This window comes from Silene latifolia, chromosome 5 (genome assembly GCF_048544455.1).
Source record: "Silene latifolia isolate original U9 population chromosome 5, ASM4854445v1, whole genome shotgun sequence".
Lineage (NCBI taxonomy): Eukaryota > Viridiplantae > Streptophyta > Magnoliopsida > Caryophyllales > Caryophyllaceae > Silene > Silene latifolia.
In genome coordinates, this window is record NC_133530.1 from 3,105,802 (window position 1) to 3,121,874 (window position 16,073).

The following is a 16,073-nucleotide window of genomic DNA, read 5'->3' on the forward strand; positions in this document are numbered from 1 at the left end:
CTGCACCCGCTGACCAGTCGACATATTGAGCAAGGTCAAAGATATCCACAGCAAGTCAACGACTTAGACAGCCTAACCGACGCTTGCACTGTCGGCTGTCTCTTGGGTCCGGCGGGGCAACTAGCACCGAGGCACACATCCGCGAACTCATATCCAAGACCCATCGGCGGTGAGTCAACAGGGCCCGCCGGCCTGCCATGGGTCCCTCGGCCGAGGGGTAGATCAGTCTTTCCACCTGCTAGCCACTTGGCCACTACGTGACAAAAGGTGAAAGTCTATAAATACTCCTCAACTCTCATTGAGGAGGAGATCCACAATTTAACCTAAGAATCACTATTCATCTGGTAATATCTTCCTTATCTCTCTACAATATATACTTCGCCAAGTAACAACAACTTATCTCTCTAAGTTTACTGACTTGAGCGTCGGAGTGAGATCGCTCGGTCCAAAGCCGAGCCCTCAGTTTGTTCATCGTTTCAGGAGACCGCAAGGAGGATTCAACCAAAGACGTCATTCTACAAGCACGGGTGGTAACAAATAACTGCTCTAGAATTACACCCGGAACAATTGGCGCCGTCTGTGAAGAAGAGATACTAGAAGCTAGTCACATTCATTCCTAAACAAAAACAAAAACCCACCCAAAAAGCTAAGAAGATGTCAAAACAACAAGAGGTATTCGTAACTGACGAAACCGAATTCTACCAGACGATACCGTCCACATTGCGGAGTTGCGTGACCCTCCACCGCCGGGTAATTCAACCGGAGTACGGGATGCCAATAATACCAGATATGCCGCTGCCCGCCAACCAGGTCACCATCATGGGACATGTGGTTGATGCAGCGAAACTGAAGCTACTCCTGGACCTAATTGGTAGTACGTCGGCTCACACTGTCACACCGACAAGAGCGGCGGAACCCGTCCAGGAGACCAGGGCCTGTAATGTGACTCAAGAGACTTGAACGAGCACCTTGGAGGAAGCCGGCCCCTGTCAAGACGCCGGGGAGCCTGAATGCTAGTGGTAGACACGAGTCCTTCCCGCACTCGCGGGGAGGACGCGCGTCGCCGCAAAGACCGACGAGGCATTCCCCGGAGGAGTGAAAGAAGTCCGACTCGCGAGTCGGAGAAGGAGTCCGACTCACCGAGTCGGAGAAGAAACCCGACTCACCGAGTCGGAGAAGAAGCCCTTCCCGCCACGGGGAGAGGAGCAGGACTAGGGATGTGAGGAGCCGATCGCCGCGTGTCGTTCGACACGTGGTCGACGACCCCTCAACGCCACGTCCTAGATACCCCGTCCGACTAAGTGAAGTTGCCACCCATAGCATACAAAGGAGAGGGCGACCCGACCGACCACACCGAGGCTTTCGAGTCTTACATGTCGGTTTGGGAGCAACCTGATGAGGTTTGGTGTCGAGTCTTCCCAACGACACTGCATAGGATGGCACAAAGTTGGTACAAGGGGCTACCCGATGGGTCGGTATCTTTGTTACGCCGACCTAAGGGACACGTTTTTAGCCCAATATTCTTGCAACAAGAGGAGGGCCGTTGAGACATCGGACCTCCTTACTATCGAACAGGAGGGAGGCGAGTCTCTCCGGTTATGTGAAAAGGTTCGACGCCAAGGTTCAGCAGATTCGTGAGAGTCGAACAATGAATCGGCCTTCACGGCGATGAAAGGCCTCCCAAGAGGGGACCTAAAGAATGAGCTCATCAAGTGCGGCGGCCTGAACCGGAGTCCGCCGGGAAGATGGCCGATCAAGCCATAAAAGTGGAGGACTATCACAAGACTGGGTAGGCCCAGCGAGGCCGGGCACTCGAGAGAAAGAGCGCCGGGAGGACAACCCGGATGAAGGACGCCGTGACAATAATAGGTCACGGCTTTGACAGTCCGCCAGAAATGAGCTCGGCGGGCGCGGGGAGGTTCGGGAACGTACTACCGAAGCGTACGGTGATTACACCCCCGGTCGTATCGCCGCCGAGGTCTTCGCCCGAGCAAGAACGAGGGCCAAAAGTGGGAAAGGCCCCCAAGCCGAAGGGAGACGGTGACACGAGCCGATCGTGAGTACCACGGCCACACCGGTCACCTTATCGACAACCGCCGCATCGAAGAATGCCATTGAAGAGCGATCCGGAAGGGAGCCTCGGCAAGTATGTTGCCAAAGGCCAAAAGACCGAGGCCGGCGGTTCAAATAAGAAATCCGTCTTTGAACGGATAGGAGTGATCCATGTTGTCATCGGGGACAACGAGAACGGTGGGTCCGCTCATGGGCACAAACGGCACCGAACGAGCGTATCGGGCCATCAACTTTGTGCCCAAAACAGCGGTCCCCGCTTCCAACATCCCCGACATGACTATCGGGAAGAAGGACTACGAGGGAGTCATCGCCCCTCACAGCGACCCACTTGTAGTCCACTTGGACATATCCAACCACCTGGTCAAGAGGTGCCTGATTGACACAGGCGCCTACACGAACATCATGTTCAGGGAGTGCTTTCTCAACCTCGGTCGAAAGTTCAAGACTTGAGCCCCGCACCAATCCGTTGTACGATTTTTTCCGGGGGCCACTGGTACCCCCAGGGTTGATCGGATTGCGGTGATGTTCGGCGAGGGAGATGCGGCTAAGAATATCCTAGCTGAGTTCGTAGTCATCGACGGCTCGTCCGCCTACAACGTTCTCATAGGCCGAGTCACTCGGAGCGAGGCCGACGCAGTAATGTCCATCCGGGCCCCGACACGATGTATGTCTCGGACCGGGGGAAGCGCATAAGCTCGTCTCCAAGGACGAGAAGGACGAGGTGGTCAACACCGGATATCCGCCCGAGGGTGCAACATGCAAGCCCTCAAAGTGGCAAAGAAGTCAGAGAAGGGGAAGAGCCCATCCTTGCAGCAGGAGGGCGATCCGATGAATACCAACGTCGGCATGGTTGAAGGAACCCCGACCGACCAAGAAGAACCGCATCCCGGCATATGGGAAATAACTACCGATGGGTCCCCTACGGCGAACGGCTCAGAGCCAGCATCCTTATCACCGGCCCAAACGGGGACGTGTTTGAGCACGCCTTGAAATTTACCTTCTCGGCCTCAAACAACAAATCCGAATATGAGGCGGTGATAAATGGAGTCGAGTTAGCTAGGTGCCGGGCGGAGCACGTCGTGGTAAAAACATGCTCACTATCGGTGGCCAACCGAATCAGGGGAGAGTATGAGGCTCGAGACGACGGGATGGTAAGATACCCGGAAAGGGTAAAAGCCGACACCGCCAAATTGAAGTCCTTCCGGATACACAAGATACATTCCTGTGTCCGACGCTCTCTCAAGACACACCGGCCGATGCAGGACATGGAGGGTGCGCCTTTGACACTACAAAAAGAATTAAAAAAGATCGATTTTGGCGATCGAAATCGATCGCCAAAATCAATTTGGCGATCGAAATCGCCGCCAAACGTCGATCGCGGACCTTAGTCGCCTTTTCTAGCTTTGGCGACTAAAGTCGGTCGCCAAATTTGGCGATCGCCAAATCAATCGCCAAATTCCAAAAATGGCGGCGATTGGTAGTCGCCAAATTGGCGATCGATTAAAGATAGTCGCCAAAATAGCGATCGAATAGCGATCGCCAAATGCCAACTCGCTCGATCGCCTTTTTGGGTGACGTAGCCACTTTGGTGACCAAATTTGGCGACTGAATTGGGATTTAGCGACTGCTATTCAGTCGCCATTTTGGCGACTACCTTTAATCAGTCGCCAATTTGGCGACTGAATTTCGGTCGCCAAATCGCAAATCAGTCGCCAAACCCACTGTATGTTTTGGTGGTTTTTTTCGTTTTCATTGCTAGCCAAAAATTTACAACCTGCATACAAACCGATGTTCTACAACACCATACATCCCATTTCAACACACACAACACCATACATTTCAACCCAACACCTCCCAATTTCTCAAACTTCATTTCATATATTGAAAATGAAAGTTTTACAAGCTAAGCTATTCTAAATGTTCAAGTCTAAATGTTCAAGTCTTACAAGCTAAGCTAACCTCCCAATCATCCTACTTGGAAGCCAACACCGGCTCCACTCCCCCCATGTGGACCATGCGGATCATTTGGATCGTAGTTGGGTCCAGGTCCGGGGTTACAACCTTGCCACCAAGTCTCAAACATTGCCATTCCTTCCTTCATTTGGCGCAATTCTTCATCACGTTTGGCATCACGTTCATCACGCTCTCTTATTTGACCTTGAAGTTGACTAATAATTCCGGTTGATACGTGTTCTTTGGGAATTGTTGAAGTCGATCTCCTACGCGTTTTCTCATAGAAAGCCGGTGTTGAACTTCCGGTACCATACACGTGCCCTTTCTTGAAACCATCCACCAACTTATACCATATGTCATTATCCAGGAGTTTCGGATTGGCGGCTTTTTCTTGTTCAAATGCTTCCTACAATATTAAACAAATGGTTGTAAGTTAATATGGTAACCACCTTATATACCACATTTTAAAAGAGAGTAAATTAACAAAAATTAAGTGTTACGGAAACTTACATATAATTGCTTGTCTTTTGGCTTAGTCCAAGTTCTAACCCCTTTGTGGTCAACCCTGGAATGCGTGTCCGAAAACAGTTCGAAAATGCACCGTCGCAATCGGCATTGTGACTTCTTCTTTCCTCTCGAATGAAAAAAAAAACATACATGTTAGAAAATCAACAAAAAATCTAACATAAAATAAACATGTTGCATTGAAAACAAAAAAAAAAGTGTCAAATAATAGACAAACTTACCCCCAACATACGATTCCAGAACGATCGTGAACCCGCGTAATGAGTAGGCTCGTTCACGGCGTCTTCCTTTCCTCCTCTTTTGTTGAGGGATGCTTGCTTAGACTTCTTCTGAAAAGCGGGAGTTTTGGTATGCTTTATTAAGCCTTCATACTTGTCACCTGCAATTACACATATGAAATCATAACTAATAAGTTACTGATATTATTTATAATATAAGAGAGTATATACTAATTAATACAAATAACAAAACAAGTTAATTAAATACCTTTCATGTGCTCTGGTTCCTTTGGGCGCCTAACTACCTTCCAAATCACGTCCCGATATCGTCGAGTACCGACTTCCTCGTACCTGATACGGACATTCCGTTCTTGAGACGGTGACCAAGCATATGCTTGCTACAAAAAAAAAGCGACAAAATTTCATATTAGTATTTATAAAAGTATAACCTTGGTTATTAAAACAAAGAAATACGGAAAATATATACCCGAAAGTTATTGAACCACGCATCTCTTTGTGCAGGAGAAGCTTGTGTCCACGATGTAGGAATTGGACCCACGAAATTAGTCTTCGTGCTTTTCGTGACACCTCGTACCACGCAATCGTCCATAAACCTGCATTTATTTTGAACATGTAAAATTACAAACAATTATTATTTAAAAAATAAAAAACAAAAAAAAAACGAAATAGTAGACTAATAAAGAATAAAACTTACCATAATCCCGCCGGCTCAAGAATCATCTTATGATCCGAAGTGTACCGTATCGGCACCCGTGGTGTCTCGTCGGTAGCGTCACTCTCCTCACCGTCACCGTCTGTCTGCATCGGATCCTCCTGCACAAACTCCTCCTCCTGCTCCGGACGCGTACTCTGTCTAGAACCTGAGAAGCCACCACGCTTCCTACCTCGACCTGCTCCAGCTCCAGCCATCTGCAGTAATACAAATAAAAATTAACACAAATAATGATAAGTGAAAATTATACAGACTTCTAAATTTTAATAATTTACTCTTGAGGAGTACAAAATTATACCAATTTAATCATCTTAATCTCCAAACCCCTCGTCCTCATCCTCTTCCTCATCCTCATCATCGTCATCATCATCATCATAATCATCTTCATCTCCAAACCCCTCGTCTTTCCTCCTTTTCTCCTCCTCCCTTCTCCTCCTCACCTCATCTTCCCCCCTCCTCTCCTCCTCTTCTTCCCTTCTCTCCTCCTCATCCTCCTCCGCCTCATCCTCCCCCGGCAGTCTCTCTTCCACATCATAATATTCTTCCTCTTCCATGTCTTCACCATCTTTATTCTCATGCTCATAGTTGATTTCATCGGGTGGAGACAAAAGCGTTTCATTTGAAACGTTTTCTTCTTGGAAAAAAGTTGTATCAACTTGTGACCGTGCCTTTGTCTTAAAGATTGCACACCACGCATTTTGATTTCTATCATTTGTTGTGCTTGGATAAGTAGCAAAATACACTTGATGAGCCTGATGTGCAAGTATAAATGGATCATACTTAGAGTATGTTCTAGTACGATTCACTTCTACAAGCTTGTATTGTTCATGTACTCTCATTCCAGCCACAGAATTATCCTTCCAGTCAACCTTGAATAAGACAGTTTTATAAGCTCGGTCACGTCCACTATAACTAATTTCAAAGATATCTTCAACTATACCATAGTATTCGTTGTCATCAAGAGAAGAAATAGTAACCCCCCAATTGCACCTAGCCTTACCTTTACCGTGGTTGAATGTTTGAAAATTAAACCCATTAACCGAGTATCGATTCCACGTTCTTACCATTTTTGAAGGACCAAAAGCCAAACTTCTTATCAAATCATCTTGAATATTCAACTCAATTACATGTTTTCAAAACCATGATGGAAATTGGTCCTCATGTTTGTCCCAAACATCATCCTTACTTATATTAGGATTCCTCTGAATGAAATCATTAACAAACTGTGTTTCGTATGGCTCCAAGAGGTCACAATTAGATAGCACGTAAAGGTGGGCACGATTATACTCTTTATCATCCAAATATCGTGTTTGCCCCTTTGATGAACACCCTTCATCATCTTGAGTTTGAAAAAATTCTGGTAAGCTTCCGTCTACTTCATCCGGTTTCTCAACATTCAAGTTTTTTGCTTTGGTTTCTATATGTTTTTCAAAGTAAAGAGAACAAAAGTTTGCAATCTCTTCCGTTAAATAAGCATTGCATATAGAACCTTCCACCCTAGCTTTATTACCAATTTTTTTCTTCAAATGATTAAGAAACCTATAAAAGTTAATGATGAGTTTTATTAATAATAAAGTTAACATATAATAAATAGATTAGTTATTATTATTAATTTTAATTTAAAAGTAGCTAGATTATCTTAATTACCTTTCAAATGGATACATCCACCTATATTGGACGGGTCCCCCAACTTTGGCTTCATATGGCAAATGAACCGGTAGATGCTCCATGGAGTTAAAAATACAGGAGGAAAGATCATTTCAAGCTTACACAATATCTGTGGTATTTGCTCTTCCAGACGAATCATGTCATCAACACATATTGAAGAGGCACATAAATCTCGGAAGAATTGACTAATCTCAACAACTGCATTCCAAACGTTTGTCGGCACGAGGTGTTTCAAAGCAACGGGTAATAATCGCTCCATGAATACATGACAATCATGACTTTTCAAGCCTTGCAACTTGACTTCTTAAGATCAACACATCGACTAAAATCGATGCATACCCATCAGGAAACTTCAAATTTTGTAACCACTCACACAATACTTTTCTCTTAGCTTTGTTGAGAGTGAAAATGGATGTTGGCTTAGACCCGTCGCCGCGAATGTGTAATTTGGGACGATGACAAAATTTCTGCAAATCTTTTCTAGAAGCAATGCTATCACATTTTTCACCTTCTACATCCATGATCATGTCACTTAGTTGCTCAAAGAAATTCTTTTCTATGTGCATTACATCCAAATTATGTCTTATCAACATTGTCTTCCAATAAGGAAGGTCCCAAAGAATGCTTCTTTTAAACCAACCGTTTTTCTGCTTTTTCAATTCTTTAAATTCTTCCTCGGTACCATCAATAGGGGATGGTAAATCACATACCGTCTTCCATATCTCATCCCTAGGCACTCGTTTCGGAGGGGCATCAAGCACCTCTTTACCTTTTGTGAAAGCTTTCTTGTTCTTCCTATGTGGATTTCCCTCTCGTAAGAAGCATCTATGACAATCAAACCAGCTTATTTTCTTGCTATTGGGAAGCCAAAATGCTTTACTTTCCTCCATGCAACAAGGACATGCTTTTTGTCCTTGTGTAGTCCACCCAGATAGCATACCATAGGCGGGAAAATCATTTATTGTCCACAAAAGGGAAGCTTTAAGTTGAAAATTTTGTTTTTTAGACACATCATAAGTTTCCACCCCAACTTCCCACAAATATTTCAACTCCTCCACCAATGGTTGTAAATAAACATCCAAATTACGTTTCGGGCTTTTTGGTCCGGGAACAATAAGTGACAAGAAGATAAATGGTCTTTTCATACATAACCAAGGTGGTAAGTTGTATGGTGTGACCATAACGGGCCAACAAGAATACTTCCTCCCAAAATTACCGAAAGGATCAAATCCATCCGTACACAAGCCAAGTCGTACATTGCGGGGTTCCTTGGCAAATTCAGGATACATCTGATCAAATCGTTTCCATTCTTCCCCATCACTAGGATGACTCATCTTCCCTGGAGCACGTGGGTTTTCTTTGTGCCATCTCATTTGTTCGGCAATGTTTTTGGTGGCATAGATTCTTTGAAGTCTTGGTGCGAGAGGAAAGTAAAACAATTGGTTACATGCTATTGGTTTCTTACTCTTTTTGGCCCTCTTACTACCGTTGCCTTTTTTCAACACCAAAACTGTATCTCCTTCACTTGTCTCATATCTATCCGCCCCACAATCTTTACATTTGTCAAGCAAAGCATCATCTTTCCAAAATAGCATACATCCTTCGGGACATGCATCAATCTTTTCATGCGGTAAATCAAGACCTTTAACTACTTTTTTGGTAGTATAGAAACTTCGGGTCATGATATTATCATCGGGGAAAGATTCCTCAAGGAACGAGGCAATGCCATCAACAGCAACAAATGGCATATTGAACTCACATTTCAAGGTAATTAGCCTAGAAGTGGCTTGTAACAATGTCATTTCGCTTCCTTCATACAAGGGTTTTTTCGAGGCTTTTAACATGTCAAGAAAGGCTTTTGCTTGTGGGTGTGGCGGTTGTTCTTCAGAAATAGTTGTATGGTCATCACTATTAAAAATAGTGGAATCCATAGCATCAACAACCATCTATCTATATGGGTTCTCATCATTTTGTATTTGTTGGGTGTGAGTTTGTTCATGAATTGGAGAATATGCTTCTCCATGTGAAATCCAATTGTAATAATTTGGCTTAAACCCGTTTATAATGAGATGTTCTTCTACTACAATGTCAAGTTGGTATTTCAGGTTTTTGCATTTGGCACAAGGGCACCTAAGTTTTTTGTCTACCAAGTCATATTCATCTTGTTGTTTAGCAAATTCAATAAACTCGCTAACACCCTTTATAAATCTAGCGGTAGGACGTCTTTTCTTATTGGAATGGTCTAATCTTCCTTCATACATCCATGAACGTTCCAATCTCTTCATTTTAATCTAAAGAAGACCCCAAAGAAATTTAAACATTTTTAAAAAATAACAATAATATTAAATACAAAATTTAAACATTATACTCCACATTATACAATAAACATATGAAAACAATATATAAATATTGTCAATAAGTAATCCATCTTCAAATGGGGTCCTTATCACTCCAACCTAAACCCGTCAATGTACGTTTCAAGTCACTAGCAAACACACTTGTAATTTATTAATGAGGAAAAAATTGGACAATTCCCTTGAGTTCTCCAAATACACATATACATGTATTCGGAGAACATTAAAGGGATCGCCACCAAACTCATTCCTCATTAATAAATCACAAGTACGTGTTTACTACCTAAATGACTTGAAACGTACAAAGACAGTCCCAAAATGGGGACTATTCAAGAATTACTCCTAATGAGTAATTCTTGAACGGTACTAAGTCAACATCAAATCAAACAACAACACAATCAAGTACTAAATTAATTAAGTCAATCAATAGCCCAATTCAACCACATAGTAAAGGCTTCTATCCTAAAGTCCGTAACATAATTTGAACTAAAATTAGTAAATTTAAAAAGTAACTAGTAAGAGGAGGTTACCTAATCAAGTAAAAGCAAAAATGAAAAGAAAACAAGAAGCAACGACTACAGCGACGGTGGTGCCTAGCACATGGTGACAACCCCCGAAAAAGAGAAAAGAAAAACAAAAATAACAAGGTTATTCTACCTCAATTCATCAATAACATGAATTATCAAACTAAATTTATCAAAATCAAGTCCTAAAGAAGGTTCTACTTAGCTAATAGATAATTTCTCTTAATCCAAAAGACGGTTCCACTTAGCTAATTCCATTAATGCAAAGGACGGTTTCACTTAGCTTAACATTAATAATAATAAGGCGGTTTAATTAGTAATAATAATAATAATAATAATAATAATAATAATAATAATAATAATAATAATAATAATAATAACAATAATAATAATAATACTAATACTAATAATAATACTAATACTAATAATAATAACAATAATTCCCTTCTCCCACCGCCACCACCCACGGCCACCCTTCCCCCACCGCCACCACCCACGGCCACCCTTCCCCCACCGCCACCACCCACGGCCGACCAAACCCCCACCCATAACCCTAAACCTAAACACAAACCCCCTTAATCATTCCCTTTTAATTCAAACACAAATTAAACTAAATCTAACTACAAATTAATCTAACATACTAACTACAAATAAATCTAACAAACTAACCACAAATTAATCAAACTAACTACAAATTAATCTAACAAATTAAACAAATTAAACTGAAATTAAACAAAAAAAAACTAACCTAATTAAAGAGAGTGATGGAGGCAATGAGAACGGTGGTCACGGTGGTGGAAGTGGTGGAAGTGGTGGTGTGGTTGTGTGGTTGTTGTCGTCGCCCGCCTTTCTCTCTTTTTTTTTTTTTTTTTTTTTTTTTTGTTTGAAAGAGTAAAGCAGGAGAGAGGAGTTCCGTTTTTCTATAAACAAATTTGGCGACTGAAAAGCCCTTTGGCGACTGCATTTCAGTCGCCAAATTTGGCGACTACACTTCAATCAGTCGCCAAATTTTAAAACGCGGTCGCCAAATTGATTCCCTTTTTAAAAAATGACAGCCTGGTTTCTACTAAAAACATTGGCGACTGATTTAAATTTTGGCGACTGAAATTCAGTCGCCAAATTGGCGACTACACATAAATCAGTCGCCAAATTTAAAATCTCGGTCGCCAAGTTTGATTCCCTTTTTAAAAAAGACAGTCGCCAAATTGGCGACTGATTTCAGTCGCCAATTTGAAAATCAGTCGCCAATTTGGCGACTGAATATATCAGTCGCCAAATTTCGGTCGCCTGTTTTAGTTTTTCTTGTAGTGTGATAAGCCATTGGGACGGACAATCTCGGGAAAAATTTTGTATAGCGGCGGAGGTGCCCGAGGCAACTGTGGGCACCCCGACGCACGTTTTTATCTAATGAAAAATCGTCCAAGTTTTCCATCAAAATGTTCATTTTCCCCCATAGTCACAATCAAGAAGCAGACACAACGGCAGTCACCCCAAGAAGTAGACGCTACGGCAGTCACCCCAAGAGGTAGACGTCGCAGCAGTCACTCTAAGAGGTAGACGCCACGGCAGTCACCATCAAGAAATAGGCGCCACGGCAGTCACCCCAAGAAGTAGACGCTACGGCAGTCACCCCAAGAGGTAGACGCCACAGCAGTTACTCCAAGAGGTAGACGCCACGGCAGTCACCATCAAGAAATAGGCGCCACGACAGTCACCCCAAGAAGTAGACGCTACGGCAGTCACCCCAAGAGGTAGACGCCGCAGCAGTCACTCCAAGAGGTAGACGCCACGGCAGTCACCATCAAGAAATAGGCGCCACGACAGTCACCACAAGAAGTAGACGCTACGGCAGTCACCCCAATAGGTAGACGCCGCAGCAGTCACTCCAAGAGGTAGACACCACGGTAGTCACCATCAAGAAATAGGCGCAACGACAGTCACCCCAAGAAGTAGACGCTACAGCAGTCACCCCAAGAGGTAGACGCCGCAGCAGTCACTCCAAGAGGTAGACGCCACGGCAGTCACTATAAGGAAGCAGGCGTCACGGCAGTCACTACCAGCACAGTCGATACTCGCGAAAGCGATCAACATGCCTTAGAAACGTTAAACACAGTTGAGATACGCACTATAAACTGCCTCGGCCAGGCCGAGGCGGAAACAAAAGAAGCGCTCAATTAATAACGTAAGAAGACAACTCAGACGAAGACAAGAAAAGACCTCGGCCGAGCCAGAGGCAAAATCAGCAAACTCTTATTAAAAATGACAACGGGTTGCAAGTGAGGAGAATAGAGACGACGGCCGTCCCCATAGGGATAAGCCAAAACACAACCTACCAAAGGTGTACAAAATACAAAGAAAAGAAAGGCAAAAGATTACAGACATATCATTTAAGCGCCAAAAGATGGCAGGGAGGAAAGGCTTAATAATTGGCCCCCGAACAGATGAAGCTATCCGAGATGCCGGGGGAGCCTGGTGACGACCGCCCGTCTCCCTACGCCTGTTGCTGCTTGTCATCAACAGCGTTAGCAGCGTCGTCCCTGTTGGGCGACTCAGAAGCTGTCTTCGCAGTCTCGGCTTTCTCAGCAGCCTCAGCCTCGGTTTTCTTGGCAGCCTCAGCCTCAGCAGCCTCAGCTGCCCTCATCCTCTCCGCTTCCTCTTTGACCTCCTTGGCCTTTTCAGCAAGGGCTGCCTTCTCCGCGGCCACCTCTTCCTCCTTCTTCACCCTTACCTCCTCATTGGCCTTCTCCTCCGCGGCTTTCTCCTTAGCTTCGAGCTTATCATCAAACAGCTCGTCAAATTTGTCCCACGGAAAGGAGCCATCAAGAGGGAAGAGCTCCCCAATCGCTTCCCTGGCGGGTTCTTCGGCCAGGTCCCGGTATTGGGCGCACATGTTAGGGAGGATAACGGTTTGGAGCGTCTCAATGTCCTCCTCTCTTTGGGTGATGATAGCATCCTTGTTCCGAACCACCTTCCCCTGGACCTGGAACAAGCCCCTAAATTCGTCCCTCTGCGTACGGTAAAGGTCGGCGTGCTTCTGAACGAGGTCACGCATCTCCAGCAGCTTAGCAGCTTCAGCCGCCGTAGCCTCGGCCTTGGCTCTCTCAGCAAGGACTCCTTTTCAGCGTCCTCCCGAGTTTTCTCTCAAGACGGACGCCTCTTGACCTCGGCCTTGGCCCTCTTAGCCTCCTTGTTCGCCGCGTCGAGTTCCAGCCTTAGCCGCTCGAGCTGTGGGGCAGCTTCAGCCATGGTCTTCTTTTGCTCCATAATGTGGGAGAGCTAGCTGAGTCCATTTCGCCACCTCTTGTATATTCTCATCCCCTCCGCCACAAGCTCGGTGGGGAAACCTTACGGAGTAAGGAGTCAACGGTGACATTTCTATCACCCGCCTTATCGCCGCTTCTCTAATTGCCGCACAAAGTGAGAACGGCGGCTGCCGACGGTTGATCTACAAAAATTCAATTAAAACGTCCGTGTCAGTATACATGGACATATCGGAGAGCCTGTCATCAGGAACGCCTAATGAACCGGCTAAGTCTGAGCCACAGGATATATCTGTACCATGCTTGGCCTTCTTGCTCGGAGGACGCATCTCCTCGCCAGCAGATCGCAGCAGTGATAGCAGCGGAAGCATCAGCAGCAGGGGTGGGCTCTTTCTTTTACGGACAAGGGGAGACCCTCCGCATCGGAGTCCTCCCATTGGTAATATCAACGATCACCACCGTCTCCTTCGGATGAAGGGATGGGAGGCGGAATCGATGTCGACGCCGTCGCCGCCGAAGGCTTTGTTTTCGCGTTCGGCGCGGCATGTTACTAGCAACCTTCGCCTGGACCGCCTCCACATTCAAGCCTTTCACCGCCGATCCATCGATCATTCGGCGACGTCCTGCGATCACGGGCGAGCCTTAGGGTGCAAATCAAGCAACGGTCTTATCCTTGTGCGGCCTCATTCTCCGGAGGATATCCTCGATGCAGTCCGGTCCAAAGTGGTCGCAAAGGAAACAAAGCAAGAGTTAAGTAGAAGTAAATCGAAATTCAAGAAACAGAAACATTGAGAGCCAAGATGGGCCTCACACCGACCCCACTCACCCTGTGCTATGACCGGTATGAGGCCGACGTGGGCAGAGCTAAACTCATCCGAAGAATGATCGTGCGTTGGGAAATCCATCTTTTCGGCACCCCACTCTTGTCCGCCTCAAAAGCCTCATCGCTGACCCTCTCATCCTCATTAAGAGGGACCTTGTCGGCGTCCATCTTAAGCTTATTCCGGTTGACCCATTTGTCACGCTCCGCCTTACTCTCGCACCGCAAATTAACTTCGTCGAAAGGACCGGGGCAGCGGATAGTCATCCAAGCACCTCAACGTACACCCACCGATCTTTCCGTCTTTGCAAGAAGTAAGCTTATCGACGGAGACGTAACCCGGCTCCATTTGCACGCTGTACCATCCGACGCGACCGGGGAATGACGGTCGAAGGTGGTGAAGCCGACGGAATAAATTAACCGTTGGGACCTCCCCCTTGAAGAGACAGAGCCAGACAAAGCCGACTATGGTCCTAATAGCCAACGGGTGCAGTTGGGCAACGGCGACATTCATGGCTCTAATGATGGCCATAACATAGTCATTCGGATGAAACCGGAGCCCGTACTCCAAGTGCCGGATGTATACGCTGGTGCAACCCGGTGGAGGGCAACAAACGGCCTGACCCTCCTCGGGGACAACAATTTTGTATCCCCTGCCAAAGTGGAAATGGCCCTCGAAAAATGTCTCGCAGAACAATCGGCGAACTTATGGGTCCAAGCACGGTCAAGGCGGACCTTACGGGCCTCGCCGTGATCCATGATGAATCGCCTCTCTTCACCAGAAGGAATCCTTTCCTCACATTCATCATCAACATCATCATCCTCCCAACCCTCCAAAGCTTTTGGATCGACTTCGGGAGACGGAGACCTAGGGCCCCCAGACCTTATCGGGATGGCGTCTAGTATCTCCTCCTCATCAAGACGCGACGGGGAACCCCGGCGCAGAGCTTACTAGGTCCGGCACCAGCAGAAGACATGTTTACAACAAAACTTACAAGTTAAAAAGAGAGAAATTTGGTTGTTTACCTTGAAGAAAAGTACTAGCCAAGTAACGACTCAAGATTAGAAGAGAAAGAAGCCCTTGAAAGTTTAGAGAGAAGAAAATTTTAGAGAAAATGAAATTGGTGCCCAATTTCGGGGACTAACTCGCCCTATTTATAGGGGAAGGCCCATGAAGAAGGACCAATCAGGGCACAACCCATGAAACGTCGCCCAATCAACAACGGACACGTGTCGGACATGCAACCACGGAATGTCAATCGTTGCAACAGTTGAACGTCAATCAATGCAATAGTGACCAAGCGTCTTCAACACGCCCCTTCAAATCTCTCTGCCCATTCATCTTCCTCAACAAACTCCTAAGTATTCGTTCTCCGCCGCCACATGATCAACCAAGTTTGTCAAAGACCTGGGGCAATCAAAAGCACACGGCGCTCACAACCTCGGTCTCGGCCAACACCACTTTCTTTTCCACATCTGATGTCCATTACACAACCATGTGGAGGGGGGATATGGTACGGCCTAAGCAGAGCCACACCGAGGTAGAAGAAGCCGGGGCAGAAAAATTTCGTCTTACGCAGAATATACGCTCAACATACATCGGAGCCCATACCACGGCATAGACTACGCTGGGGGCAAATTGATGGGGCATATTCGCACCGACCGATCGACATATTGAGCAAGGTCAAAGATATCCACAAAGAAGTCAACGGCTTAGACTGACCCTAACCGACGCGACTGTCGGCTGTCTCTTGGGTCCCTGGGCAACTAGCGCCCGAGGCACACATCCGCGAACTCATATCCAAGACCCTCGGCGGTGAGTCAACAGGGCCCGCCGGCCTGCCATGGGTCCCTCGGCCGAGGGGTAGATCGATCTTTCCACCGCTAGCCACTTGCCACTACCACGTGACAAAAGGTGAAAGTCATAAATACTCCTCAACTCTCA

At 45.9% G+C, this 16,073-nt stretch overlaps 1 protein-coding gene across 1 annotated transcript; it reads right to left on the bottom strand.

The window, feature by feature from the left end:
• Nucleotides 1-4,751: 4,751 nt before the first annotated feature.
• On the bottom strand, nucleotides 4,752-5,699 carry LOC141657953 (uncharacterized). The gene is made up of 4 exons (XM_074465343.1): nucleotides 5,485-5,699; nucleotides 5,257-5,383; nucleotides 5,038-5,167; nucleotides 4,752-4,930 (listed from the first exon to the last, which is right to left on the bottom strand). Exons 1-4 carry the CDS (start codon nucleotides 5,697-5,699, stop codon nucleotides 4,752-4,754), a joined length of 651 nt encoding a protein of 216 aa, XP_074321444.1.
• Nucleotides 5,700-16,073: the final 10,374 nt, after the last annotated feature.